The sequence below is a fragment of the Sardina pilchardus genome, chromosome 4 (assembly GCF_963854185.1).
Source record: "Sardina pilchardus chromosome 4, fSarPil1.1, whole genome shotgun sequence".
Lineage (NCBI taxonomy): Eukaryota > Metazoa > Chordata > Actinopteri > Clupeiformes > Clupeidae > Sardina > Sardina pilchardus.
The window spans coordinates 21,844,427-21,859,426 of NC_084997.1; the positions used below are offsets into that span (position 1 = coordinate 21,844,427).

At 46.5% G+C, this 15,000-nt stretch overlaps 1 protein-coding gene across 2 annotated transcripts in view; it reads right to left on the bottom strand.

Moving 5' to 3' along the window:
- Positions 1 to 15,000, bottom strand: part of LOC134078586 (rho GTPase-activating protein 6-like) — a 44,064-nt gene that overhangs the window by 619 nt on the left and 28,445 nt on the right. For both annotated transcript variants that reach the window (XM_062534612.1, XM_062534613.1), the window contains exons 3-13: positions 14,502 to 14,573; positions 11,239 to 11,558; positions 9,766 to 9,961; positions 8,931 to 8,986; positions 8,665 to 8,815; positions 7,417 to 7,565; positions 6,345 to 6,524; positions 5,008 to 5,105; positions 3,980 to 4,254; positions 3,500 to 3,574; positions 1 to 2,215 (exon numbers count right to left, since the gene is read on the bottom strand). The exon at positions 1 to 2,215 is cut by the window's left edge and continues 619 nt beyond it. In XM_062534612.1, coding sequence (XP_062390596.1) covers positions 1,617 to 2,215; positions 3,500 to 3,574; positions 3,980 to 4,254; positions 5,008 to 5,105; positions 6,345 to 6,524; positions 7,417 to 7,565; positions 8,665 to 8,815; positions 8,931 to 8,986; positions 9,766 to 9,961; positions 11,239 to 11,558; positions 14,502 to 14,573 — 2,171 coding nt within the window. In that variant the 3' untranslated portion in view covers positions 1 to 1,616. The remainder of the gene's footprint in view (positions 2,216 to 3,499; positions 3,575 to 3,979; positions 4,255 to 5,007; positions 5,106 to 6,344; positions 6,525 to 7,416; positions 7,566 to 8,664; positions 8,816 to 8,930; positions 8,987 to 9,765; positions 9,962 to 11,238; positions 11,559 to 14,501; positions 14,574 to 15,000) is intronic.

Here is a 15,000-nt window from a genome sequence, read left to right on the forward strand (position 1 = left end):
ATGAATGATTTCACGCTGATCTGACGCTGAAAACATAACGCGCTGTTGGACTCTCCGTGTTTCATTTGGCACTTAAAATCGGCATTTTGCTAGACAGCCTGAACGACAACGAGGAACTCAGTGGTACGGTATTGTTTGTACAGTTGCTTATTTTTATGATGTGTTACCGTATGTCAGCCCTCTGGTCTCTGGGCTCCTGTAAGAAGAGAACTCCATCATATCACACTGTTAAACCGTTCTGTTAAAACACACATTTCTTGTACGCTATAAGCTTCTGGGGATGTGTTATTGCCATTTGCTGTAGCTGAGAATGTGCCAGCAGTGTTGCATTTGCACTCCAGCTCAACATTCTAGCATGCGATGATTCAAGGCACACATAGGAAGCATGGATAAAATGCATCGTCTGGGAATAGGAAACTGTAAACTGAAGTCGAAGTGCACAATAACTAAAGGAAAACGATCACTGGGCCAATAGCGTAGAGAATCTCCCTATACTACATCAGTTGAACATGTTGCAGGACGGGATAGAGCGTTCCTTTACAGTTTCTTCCCGCATATAAGCCGCATTGCGTATAAGCCGCAGCCACAGTTTTTTCATGCAAGTTAACGGAAACAAAACTATATTAACACCATATTAACTGCCCCTCATGGCGGAAGAAATTTTGCAAAAATAGCCGCGGCTAATAGTCGGGAAATTACGGTAAAACAGTGGATTAAGAAACGAGGGAGGGAAGGGGGTCAATACATATAAGTACTGTTATATCATGCATAGGGATAGCACCTAGTTTAACTTATATCTATGTCTAATAAAATATACTTTGACTCTGTCCATTTCTATAAAAATGTATGTGACAATCAAGACAAAAATAAAGGCATTTATAGCTGTAAAAAATATATGAAAAGCTCTATCGGAAAATTAAGTGCAATAATGCAGTCATCCATTTACATTGATTCCAGATGAGCTTACTCCAACAGCAAGCATCCTGGGTGCTGTGCAGCATTTCACAAAAGGGACTTACTGTACTACACTGTGATTCAAATCGCCAAGCACACTTAAGGTGAAGTGCCCTGCCTTACTGACTGAAAAGGACATATACGTAGGATTGCTCTTCTGCTCCACACAAAATGGAAACACACACACACACACACACACACACACACACACACACACACACACACACACACACACACGCACGCACGCACAAACAGTGAGCCTGGGGTAGAAAATAGTACCAAAGGCACTGCATAATAGTCTTCATTCAAATGGGTCATCTTTTTAGACACATCAATGACTCATTTCGTTTGATCTGAGCATCAGATACAGAACAGGAGTCATCTTAGAGAGCCATTCTTTACCAACAGTGAGAAATGTGATGATTTTTTCCATTTAGAGGTATGTTTAAAAACACGCAAAGAACAAGCTACTGTTGGAGCTGAGTAAAAAATAAAAGATTACTTGGCAGGAAATGTAGAGTAAAAAAAAAACAAAAACAAACAAAAAAAAAAAACTACAACAACAAAGCCCCCCGACATTCTCAGAAGAACTCTCCACATCCTTTATGTCCAGCCCAGGGAGACGAGACGCGGTCATCTGGAGCTGTGCGCTGGGCACAGCATCACACCAGCGTCTCTGGCAGCGTGTCCGTGCTGTCCGAGGAGAGCAGCTGCCATATCTGCCACTTGTCCCTCTGCCAGACGGGCCAACCCGGGCTGTTGGGCGGCCTGAGGGCCCGAGGGGTGGACGACTCGTCGGAAGCCTCGCTCCGGGGGCCGGGGAGGCGGATCTGCGAGGGTCGCCGCCGCGGCACCTGCGTGGACGGAGACACCACCTGGGGCGGCGTGGGGGGCGCTGCTGGCGGAGGAGGGGTGCTGGTCCTGGTGTGGGGCCCTGGGTACGGAGGGGGCGGCGTGCTGTCCAGCCTGTCCCACGTCTTGGACCAGTGAAGCGCCCTGGCGGGGGAGGCTCCGCCGAGCGTGATGTCGTCTAAGCTGCTCGATCCCGGTTGGCTGCGGCGGGGCGCCGTGCTGCGCTGCGGTTGGCTGAGCCGGCCGCTCGTCTGCGGGCTGCTGCTGGCCCGCGTGACGGGCGCGTGGCTCTGGCAGTCCGGCGCTCCTGTGGTGTGCGTGCGGCGCACCGGTGGCTTCTGCGGGCCGCGCAGGGTGTCCACGCCCTCCGCCGAGCTCAGGGAACTCTGGGACACGCTTCCGTGAGAGCCTGGGGCACATTTCACACACACAACATGTTTAGCCAGCATGAGGCGTCGCCTTCTAGTCCGACTGTGCAATAACAATAATAGTACGTTTATTTTACCCAAGGTCGCTTTACAAACAAAGACAACAAGAAAATACAACAGACAAACAGACAAACAAACAATACAACAAAGAGAAGCCAAGTGTACAGGCCTTGTGCTTACAAGTTCATAAGAAAAACAACTCCCCTCCATCTTATACGATTCCTCACACATTCATGTGATAGACACATTCACTCATGAGTAGGGATGGGTATTGATAACCGATACCAGTCCATGCCTCGTCGATACCAAGGTATTGTTAAGCTCCCAGACAAACTGTGCTACTATCGGTATTTATGTATTTATTAGTCACCTTGACGTTCTGTGGTGTATGCACTATCAAGCTGTTTGTGTTCAGGGTGGATGATCTTATCTGTGTCGATGAAGTCAGTAGATCTGGAGTTGAGTTATTGGCACGACACCCTGTTTGTCCAGTACTTAATTCTTTGATTTCCGTTCTTTGCTATGATGTTTAAGCATTATCGCACGAGTGGGAGTGGTGTTGTTGGGCAATATCGCCACGGCTGTGGTTCGCCGCAGGCACGAAGCCGAAGGCTGAGTGCCGTAGGTAACTACAGCCGTGGCGATATTGGCCAACAACACCACGACCACGAGTGCGATAATGCTTTTATACAACAGTTCCATTGCCAACAAAAAAAAGATACCCGAGTGCATTTTTAGGAAGGATAATTATTATTTGCCATCGTTTTGTTTAGCCCAGTTCCTCCGCTATGCGAAGTAGACCTAGCTCAGAACGCTTGTGGTTGCTATGCAACTGCTAAGTCAAAGAACATGGAATGCCGTCTCTGGTTAAATCAAAGCGAAGAATCAACGTCGCGGAGTGATTATTAGCTGTGAAGAGTCACCAGTGGTGATATCGGTTAATATCACCACTGATAGAACGCGTCTCATCCAATCAGATATTGCTAAATCGTTCGACCGGACCTAACTGTTGTATAAAAAGTATCGATAAAGAGTATCGATAAGTATCGTTATCATAAAAAAAGGTATCGTTGAGCAGTATCAATTTTGGTATCAGTATCGATAAAATCCTAACAATACCCATCCCTACCCATGAAGAGGCTGAACTGCTGAACATGTGTGAACAACAAAATAATGTATTATGACTGTATTATTAGCTGTTGCTGTTGTGATAAAAATGCATAAATGACCCTTATCCTCCATGACAGGTCATTAGTGTAAATTACCTGAGCTCTGGTCTTGCAATTCTGACTTCAGTGTTGCATGCCAAGCTCTCCACAAATGTTCACCTCTGTTTTCAGCTGTAAAAGAGGAAAGTGTATCTTGTCTTTAACACTTTCATAAAATCATGCAACATACTCTACCTTGTCTATGGACACTGTCATTTGCTGAATAAACAAATAGCGTTTGTGCGACAGAGGAAATGTGCTTTAGTGATGCTTTACAGAGACCCTATGCAACTTTCTGCAGGAGACGATCGCTCCTTGTTTACATCTGGAAGTCTGAGACGAAGAACCACGCCTGCAATTTATATCTTTAAATATAGCCTATACATGTATAAATATACACGCTAAAGCTGTCGGGGAAGCTCTGCAGAGAAAAGGCAAGCATAAAACGAGCGAAAACGAAAAACAAAACCGAAACCAGAGATGAAATCGCCAATCCTGCATAGTTCCTCTTTAACCCTTTGTGTCCAGCGCGCTCACCTGTGCTGGAGGCGGAGGAGAGGCCGGTGAGCCCCAGCCTCCCTCTCACGGGGCCCTCCAGACACAACTTGTCTGGCCGGCGGGGGTTACGGCGGCTGCTGTCCTCCTCCTCCTCCTCTTCCTCGCACGGCTCTGGGGACAGCGGTCGGTCGGTGAGCACGGGCGAGTTGTTGTCGTAGGGGGACACCTCGCCGCTGGACACGTTGTTGGAGTCGCTGCAGGAGTGGCGCTCGCTCAGGGAGAAGGAGTCGTCGGAGCGCAGCAGGCCCGGGTTCCTGGAGGAGGAGGAGGAGGAGGAGGAGAGGGAGCAGGACGGTGAGGGGAGGATGGACACTACTGGACTGCAGCAGTAACCACCTTAACATGAGTGCATGTGAAGAGAGACCATGGTTTTATAAGTATATTTTTGGGGCTTTTATGCCTTTAATGATAGGACAGTTGAGAGAGACAGGAAGTGAGTGGGAGAGAGCGTTGGGGTGGGATCCGGAAAGGACCACGGGGCGGGAATCGAACCCGGGTCGCCGGCGTGCGGTGCAGGTGCCCCAGCCAGTCACGCCATGGCTGGGGCCGAGACCATGGTTTTATTCGGTTCTTAAGTCCAACAGATTCGGTTCTTAAGTCCAATGTCACGGGCCCAACAGATTTTTTTTTTTTTGTGAAAAGACATTTTCCAGCGCAGCAAGACGTTTTTTGCAATTGTAAAACAAAATCGCTAAACTTTAACAGAGTAATTACAGTAGCTGTGCAGCCAGATGATTTATTCAAGGGTGACGTCCAGGCTTCCGCGAAAAGTAGGAGTCAGTAGTAAGATGACAATTTTCTTAAAGGCTACTCAAAATGCATTATCCCATAATTTATTACATCATCACTTGATAAGCGAATTGGAAGCTTCTTAAATATGGCTGATGCAGTCAGCTCATGCCAGTGTGTGAACACTGTGGGCTACTGACAGTGGCCACCAGGGGGAGACATAATGCAGCAGGCTGTTCCATAGTGTGTGCACAGAGCAGCAGGGCTGCCTGACTTACTCCCACTGAGACGCCTTCCTCCTCAGCAGGTAGTCCACGACGTCATGGTCCGTCTCCAGCAGACTCATCAGCACCTCATGCTGCAGGTCAGGGGACACCTGCGGGAGACGTCACCAGTCAGCAACATTAACCACATCAACCTGCCCGACACACCTGCAACCCCTCCTCCCCCTCCTCCTCCTCCTCCTCCTTGGGCAAGCACTCTCACTCCCAACCCTCGCCCAGCTCACAGCTCCCACTTCCCCCAGGGGATCGTCTGCAGACGTCTCTTGCTGTGTCAGTCTCCACCCAGCTGAGTCAGTCACACACACACACACACACACACACACACACACACACACACAGACACACACACACACACACACACACACACACACACACACACACACACACACACACACAGACACAGACACACACACACACACACACACACACACACACACACACACACACACACACACACACACACACACACACACACACACACACACACACACACACATCCATTCCACTGGCCCTCTAACAACAAGACTTCTTTAAACAGATATGTAGCATTCCAGTGTTGGCCACACATTAGACTTTCAATACATTAGACTTGCATTATTGAAAACATACTAGTGAGTGGGTCGACTGACAGTCATTACACTTTCGATATCAGATTTTGTTTTAGTTGTGGTTAGTGCTGCAAGATATAGCTGTGGGCTGCACACAGGAGCTCTACAATGTGAGGCCCCCCTTGAAACAGAAACTACATTCATACCTGCATACATGCAGTCAACAAAATAAAATTCACAAAGCCTCCAGTGGAGAAAGCAGGTCGTCTGGAAGCGTTCCAAACAGACATTGCATTTCCTGTAATTCCCCCAAAAGGCCTCCGCTCCCCCCTAGTGCAGCACTGCAGGTGGACTTATCGCCCAGACTGCACAGACCTCAGCAGAGTCAGCCACTGGAGTGGGCCAGGCTTTTAGAAGCACCGAGTGGAACTCCTCTGTTTGAAGAGCCACTCCAGCACGAGGCCCTGCTCTTCTTTTCAAACCCGTCACTGCAGTGCCGTCTGCTTTTGCTAAACTCGTGTTTACATTTTATTGGGCTCAGCCACTTAGCCTCGCTCCGCAGATGCCTAAACAGCGCAAAGCCCGATGTGGAAATGGGGCTGCGGAGAGAGAGTGGCTCTACGGGCGTCTTGTTCACGTCTCCTGCGATCTCTCCCGCCGCTTTATTTGACACGGCGAGCTGTAAACGACAGAGAACAGGGGCCCTGGCCTGGACGCCGCCGGGACTGGACGCCTCGAGCACGGGTCACTGCCACACGTCACGTCAGCAGGCCCTCCACCTACCATGAAGAGCGACTCGTACGTGTCGATCATCCGCTGGACGATCCCGATGATGGTGGTGCTCTCCTCCGCCCGGGCCGAGCTCTGGACCATGAACTCTTTATCGGAGCTCTTCTGTTTGTGGAGGAGGTTGGGCCCGAAGATGGTGGCCAGGTTCAGAGAGGTCATCTTGTTCCCTGTAATCTAAACAGGACGGCGGAGTGTTAGACCGAGTGAGTGGACGCCGGGGCCCTTATGGATGAGGCCATAGGCAGAAGCGCTGACTCAGATGTGTAAATAAATACTGGCAGACAGCGGGAGGGAGTGTGGAGACAGACAGAGAAATGGAGACAGGCAGGAGCACTGAGACAGGCAGACTCAGAGTGCGCATACACATACACACACACACACACATAGACACATACACACGCACACACACACACACACACACACACATAGACACACATAGACACACACACACACACACACAGACACAGACACAGACACAGACACATACATACACACACCACACACACACACACACACACACACACACACACACACACACACACACACACACACACACACACACACCACACACACACACACACACACCACACACACACACACACACACACACACACACACACACACACACACACACACACACTCCCAGGATGGGGGGTCTGCTAAAGACCTGGAACTACTGCCAATACTGGCATACCTGTTCACTGAGCTTGATGGGATTAGCAGAGTTTGTTATGGATCGGCACGACATCCTGAGTAATAACAGGATAATGATACTTAAATCTGATCTCATTCTGGCTTCAGCACCACAAAAGGCCTCCTCAGAAGCCAAGAGATGGTAAACGTTGATAAGCGTAGAAACATTAGCATTCACCTTAACTGTGTAAACACTGCCGATAATAACACTGATTCTTACCTGACTCGCTTCTTCAATACCATATTTTTTGCTCTTGTTTTTTTTTCTACGATCCACACAGTTTGATAATCAGACCTGGCTGAGTTTTGAGAAGCTAGCGAAGATTAGCATTAGCGAAGATATTACGGAGTCGGAGTTGCTCGATCGGCTCACCTCTTGGCCCTCTCCGTTGTGGGCGTCTTCGGCGTGGGCGGCCACGGTGGACAGGAACTCCAGGAGCCTGTGCAGGGTGTCGCTGTTGCAGGGCGGCAGCAGGTAGACCAGCAGCTGCATGGCGCTGAACTGCTCCGCAGGGTCCAGTGCTAAGCACAGCAGCAGAGGGAGGGAGGGAGACAGGTGGATAAGAACCTTTTAGGTCAAGCAGGTGCATGCAGGTGTATCCCACCTCTCTGGGGCCAGGTGCAGGAGACATCAAATGGAACAGTGATTAGAAAGTAGATGTGGAGACTCTAAACCAACAATGGCCGGGTTTCCCAGATTCGTTAAGAAGCTCCTACTGTAAGTGCTAAGAACTTCTTAGGAGCACTCTAAGAACGTTCTAAGAATGCTCCTAAGAAGTTCATGGCACTTCATGGAGCTTCTTAATGAACCTGGGAAACCCGGCCAAGGTTTATTTAAAACAGCATGCAACGTTTCAACCCACCAAGGTCTTCTTCAGGCATGAACCTTACCCTTCACCTCTGGCTACTCACCACAGCCCCAGATGTGCACTCACCAAAATGAGCTATGCTATGCATCTGGATCCTCTAGTATGTTATCATCTGGGTATTTGACTGTGTAATACAGCATGTAGTTTAAAGAACTAGTTGAAGGGAAACTTGGCAACTATTTCAACTTAATAAACCCATTTAGAAATCATTTGGATGATTAAAATGATCTGTTTCGGTGAAAATGGTGACTTTTCCCGCTCCCCCTAGCGTCCCCAGGCCGAAAACCAGTCTTTCTTACCTTGTAGCATCCACATTGTTCTGCTGAACTTATGCTAACCGTTACGCTAGCTTGTAAACAAATCCATGTGCTTTATCGTTACTTTTTTCCACAGTTAATAAGAACTTTCTCCAGCAGAGGGGAAATATAGCTGATCCTACCAAGGGGTAGTCTGGTTTTCATACTAAGCTCAATCTTTTAAGACTGAATATTAGTCTGGGGAGGATGCGCTTTGTTTCTACTGCAGTTCGCGTCACTTAAGTTTCGTTATCGTCACGTCACCGGCCAATAGCGTGCCAGGACTAGACTGGCCGTTTCTGATTGGAGACAAAGGTTCTGGCAGTAAATAGAGGAAATAGATCTGCTGGTTTCCAGCCTGAGCTGCCGGGCGAAATTCAAATTCCCCGGAGGTTCAGGCAGCGTTCACCCAGCCTAACCAAGGGGGGCTTTACAGTAAGAACATGGGATGCTTACACATGCAGTTGATGAACGCGGTGTAGAGCTCTTTGGTGAGCAGCGGGTCGGGCATGTCCCGCAGAAACTCCTTCAGAAGCGCTGCCACGTCGTGGACACTGTGTTCCTCGTCCAGCTGGATCTCTGAGCCCTGGTCAAACTCATCTCGCAGCTACAGCCGACCAGTAGAAAGACACACACAGCAAGGCCCGTGTCAGCATCACCACAACAAACTAGAAGAACAAACACTTTCAGCAACTACCGGTCACAGAAATATCTTCTCATACCTGTCGCACTCTTTTCTTTGAACTCCCCACACGGAAGATGCCAACGGTCTGCAAACCTGTACAAAAATGGAAGGAAAATATGTGATGTACTGTACGTTCACGAAAGTCCTTGAGAAACACAATGAAGTGGGACGATGATGAGGAAGGGGCCAAGTGTTGGTGGATTTCACTTATCTATTTATTTAATACTTTTGTAAAGCCAAACAGTGTAATGCCACTTTTCATGAAATGTAGTGACTGTGTTTGTCTGTCTTGCTGTCTTGCTGTCTTGGCTATGCACTGTTTGTAACATCCTGTCTTAACATTCTAACATTTCCTGCATATCAGCCACATTGTGTATAGGCCGCAGAACAGTGTTTTAAAGAAACAAAACCATATTAACACCATATTAAGTGCCTCCCTGTATGAACCTTTTAACACCATATTAAGTGCCTCCCTGTATGAAATTTTGCAAAATCAATGTATAAGCCGCGGCTAAAGGGCTGTTCACACCAAGCACGATAACAATAACGATAACTATAAATAAATATCGCTCTCGTTAATATGAATGACAACGTTCACACATAAACTATAATGATAACGACATGAAGAACGATATCGTTGCTGATCACTTTCAGAGCGATTTTGAGAATGATAAAAAGCTAACAGCCAATCAGAACCCAAAATATTCTAGCCATCACATTCATTAACATGAGGAGAGAATTTTCTTATCGTTGGCCAGTGTGGACGCTTTTATCGTTATGGTTATAGTTATCGTTATCGTTATCGTTCTTGGTGTGAACGGCCCTTAATAGTCGGGAAATGATGGTAAAGTTTTTTGTATTCGCATGGGTACCGTATCTCTCCAGGTGCTGGCAGCAGCAGTCCACCACCCTGGGCACCTGTCTGTAGATGGGGTTGAGGCTGAGCTTCTTGTCCCGCTGCTTCTCCTTCCTGCTGGCCGCCTCCGTGGGCAGCGAGAGCTGCAGGGCCTCCAGCAGGCGAGACTCGCTGTCGTCCAGGTCTGTGATGGAGTCCACAGACATGCCACCCTGGAGAACAGACATGGAGATTAGACCGAGCTAGCTAGTTTCTTAATGTTTTAAGCCCCCAATGTTGTCTTCAAGGTAGCGCTGCCATGCTTAGGCATGGGTAGAGATTAGGGTTAGGGTAAGGGTTAGATTTAGGATTAGGTGCCCTCAAGTCGACGGTGGCAGCACTGCCTGGAAGATGACGTTGGGGGCTTAAAACACCATCGAGCTCCTCACCTTCTCTTATGTGGGCCTTATAAATCTGGAATCAGTTATTCCTTCATTCCTTCATTCATTCATTCATTCATGAGTATGAGGTATAGTGCAGTACTGTATCTCATTGGAAATGAATGTCTTTCATCTCAGTGCCACGCAATGCACAGTGCACATAATACTGTACCAAAGCTTTGAGAGCCCTGGAGGTCTCTGGACTGGTGGTAGAGAACTTTTTTTTTTTCCACCATGAGTTTCATGAACAGTTGCCGTGCGTTGCCTGGGTAACCGTAATCAGGGCTCAGTTGAGACATTAACTGTGCACAATAGAAAAGACCCTCACCTTAGGCAAGAGCAGGAGATTTACTTTTGGCATTGAGCGGGGGGAAAAAAAGCTTTGTTTGGCTCTTTATCCTTTGTCTATGGAGCTTTCGTGTCTATGAAAGACTCGCTCCAGCCATTGATTAACCCATAACCTCACTTTAGCTCCTCAAAGATACATTTCTTTGGTGGAAAAAATCCTTTAATTGCAACATCTTGTACATACTTCTACACCCTCCCATGTCCAATATGGAGAGTTAAATTATTTGGAAAAACAATCACCCTGTGAGCCAGTCAGAATTGAGTGCCCTCCTTTGCCACATAACTACAATAGATTGTTCTGATTCATTATTTTGAAGCATCTAATACAGTACAGTGCAATACTTCAAGACGTTTACTCTATATTTCGCTAATTTTTGCTGGAGTGGGTCGGGTGAAGTGCGCCTCTGGTGAATATGCTTGTTGCTAGGCAGACTTGGCCTGAGGCATGCACATTTAGGTAAATGTTGTTTTTCAGTTGCTGTTTTTAATTAACTGAGGTTTCTTCCTATATGTATCCCCAATTCTAGGGAGTTTTTCCTCGCCCCTGTCACTCATGGGCTCTCTCTGAATGTTTAACACTCTGTAAAGCGCCAAAAGACATGTGTAATGCTTTGGCGCTCTACAGCATAAGTGAATGATAATTGAATGGAGAAATTGATCATTTCGGGAGCACAGAGCACTCCCTCTGCCTCTCGGTCGGGCGGCTGGACGTCGTCTCTTACTCGTCTGCGGGCGCGCGGGGCCGAGTCGGGCGTGCCAGGGGTGGCGCTCTCGCTGGGCGTCTCCGAGGTGGAGCTGAGCGAGGAGTTGCTGCTGGAGAGCTCCTTGGAGGGCCGCTTGGTGGTGAAGTGCAGGATGGAGGAGACCAGGTCCGAGGCGGCGGCCGTGGCGGCAGCAGCAGCGGTGGCGGCGGCGGTGGCGGCGGCGTCTCCCCGATGCTCCTCGGCTCCTCCGCGGTGGCCGCCGTCGTGCCGCTGCTTGTGCGCGCGGTCGTTAGCGATCACCTGCGACAGCGGCATTCCGAACGCCTGGGGCACAAACTCTGCGAGAGAGAAGGGGGAGAGAGAGAGAGAGAGAGAGAGAGAGAGAGAGAGAAGATAAATGGGCTGATAAGGAGGAGAGCCAGTACAGGGGGGGAAGGGGATGTTTTCAGAAGGGATCCTTATCAGGAGCTCAGATACCTTATCACTCATCGCTCATCAATCAGTCGCTGAAGGCACAGCCGCGATAGCATCTCAGGCCTCTCAACGGCGCAGATTTACTACAGACACACGCTGATAGCTCTGACGATCGGCTCGCACGCTCCAACGGAAGACCCTTCTTTTTCTGATAGGGTTCAGCGCACAGAGAGAGGGGAATAAATAAAGGAGGAAGGGGGCTGAGGGTGCACGAGACCTGAGCCCCCGGCTGGCCACCATGAGGAACCTCTCCTGCTTGTTTTTGTTAGTCCACTGGCTGCCTGCTCAACAGTCCAACGTGCATTCCAATGGAGGTTGTTGCAGGGGGGCTGGGTGGAGGCTTTTTTTTTTTGTTTTGTTTTTTCGAGCTGACCTTTGCGAGGCGGGATACTGTATATTTTCGCACAGGGCTATGTCAGTATAAACTGCTGAGCATGTCTGCTTCAGTGAGTTCCACATGGCTTTAGTGAAACGGATCAAAGGCACTGCTTTCCACTGTCAGTCCACTGTCCAGCCACAGTGTGAGAAAACATTGCCCAGCTGGAGAAGAACAAAGGCCCACGGGATTCAAATCACCATCAACACTTTTTTCACCCCGATTCCTAGAAGGAGTCTTTTTTCCCCTCAGTGGGCTGATGAAAAATACATAGGTGGCACACAGCATTACTGCATTACTGTTATACTACTACTACTACTACTACAGTACTACTACTACTACAACTACCATTACAGCTATACTACTAGTGCTATTACTACTACTTCTACTACTACTACTACTATTACTGTTACTATTACTACGATCACTACTACTACAACTACTATATACCATCATAACTACTACTACTATTACTACAACTACCATTTCTGTGATACTACTACTACTATTACTGTTCTACTAATAAACCACAAAGGAACCTTAGATGTTCCAATGCTAATCTTTTAATTGTGCCCGGAGTGCTCCACAAGCAAAGCGGAGATTCTCATAATTTTTTTGTCTCTATTACTGTGTTAAATGTTCCAAATGTAAAGCATTTTGAGTACTACTAGACTAATATTACTATTACTACCACTACTAACACTGGTATTACTACTATTATTACTACTATTAAACCCTTCACAATTACTGTTACTTTTACTACTACTACTGTTTACTATTACTGCTACTACTCCTACTTATACTACTATAATTACTGTTACTATTACTACTAGTGCTATTACTACTACTACCACTACTACTACTACTACTACTACTACTACCATTACTACTATCACTATTACTATTGCTACTACTACTATTACTGTTACTATCATTACTATTATAACTACTACTACTACTACTACTACTACAGTAGCTATTTGTCGATCTATCGATATTGCCGTTTATAACCGGCTGATACTTATTGTTAAATCAAATAATTTCCAGTCTCCAGTGCTGTCTTTCCAGTTTAGCAATTTGTTTGTCCGCCTTTTTGAGTAGTGTTACACAGCAAACAATACTGTTAAAAAGTAGCGATGATACAAGTACCCAACAGCAAACAAGGCTTATAAGTAGTGATCAATACTGTAATAACAAACAGCGTATTCTCTACGATCACACATAAGGGGCTCAAAGATGGGTTGAGTGAATGGGCTGGAGATTTGTGTTGTGCTTGCTGCTGGGCTCAGTGCAAAAAAAATATATGATTTACAACGCGTCATGATCAAACTTCAACATGGTTGAATTTCGGCTGTGGAACGTGCAAGAGCGGCAGAGCAACAAAATGAAAACGTAAGTCACAGGAGAGCATACTCCCTGATGGACACAGGCCTTTAAGGAGAAATTGGGTGGTGTCCTCATATTGGTAATGGTAAATTTGTCCTCATAGTTCTCCACTAGTCCACCTTTTCAGAGTCTGGTTGGTGGTCACCCTATTTGGTTACACTTTACTTGAAGGTATCTACATAAGTGTGACATGACACTGTCATGAACATGCCATAAACATAAATAAGTCATATATGTACCCCCCCCCCCCCCCCCCCCCATTTCAATACATTTCTGTGCAGAACAACTTGCGTCAAGCAGAAAAAAAATAGACGTCCCTTCTATTCTCTAGCTGGTTGTGGTTGCAGTGTCGTTTGAGCCGCACCTCAAGCATGGATATGAGGCGCATGCACAGGCAAATGTAGGCAATTGTAAAATGACATAAGCTTAATTTAGAATGACTTAAAAATGGTAGGCTGTTTAGAGGTGTACAAAAACAATTTAGAGATGAGTTAACTCCATTTCCAAAATTCATGAGGTGGGTAAACGGCATATACAGTATGTGTGTGTTTAGCCTCCATTACAGCCCTGACTACTACTATTACTACTAGTACCACTACTGCTAATAATAACACCTAAAGGTGTGCTTTGAAATTAATACAGAGGCAGTGTCAGTTCTAACTGACAGAGCAGGTTGGTTCTGGAGGTAGGACTATTTTGGAAGTGTTTTGGTTCATCTCAGTAAATAAAAATGTAGTACTAAATGTAGGAATGCCTTGTAAGTACTGTACTCAATTGAGTAATCTCAGTTTGGTTCCACTGAGACCTTCAACTGTATGGGCCCTGTGTATGCTTCACTGACAGCCACACTGAAATGACAGAAACAATGTTGTCTGTATAAACTCAGTGGGTCTGACGTAAGCGTCAAATAGTGTTGTTGCACTACTAGGATGAACTTTTGACATGCTAAAGTCTGTTTAGGTCAAATGACCCCTTTACCCTTGAAATGAATCTGAGGTTGTAGTCATGTATGAGGGCAGTTGATGTCACAGTGAAGATACTGTACCTTTGTCTTTACTCTTCTCTTTGGATAACGAATCAAATTTCCTCCTCAGCGACTTCTTGCGCTTCTGACAATCTGGCAATGGGGGAAAAACAAGGTTATGAGTAACATGAATACAGTAAAATATATCAACACAGATTGCTGTAATTGTGACCAAAGGTACGGTACATCTAAACACTGATTTGAAGGGGTGAATATTTATTTGCTTGTTTTGCATTATATATTTTTCATGAATTAACATTACTTTGTAGAAATCTGTTTTCACGTTGACATTAAATAAGTCTTGTCAAAAAATAAATCATAATCGAACCAACAAAACCAACAAATTGACAATGATTCCATTTATAAAATCAATAGAAGTGAAAATATCCAAGGGGGTGAACATTTTCAAGGCATTGTAAAATCTTATATGATATGCTCATATAACAGGGTGGACAGAACAGTTTGTGTGTTCTTGCTCTGAATGATGCAAAAGATAAGAAAACCCTACCTGAAAAAAAAA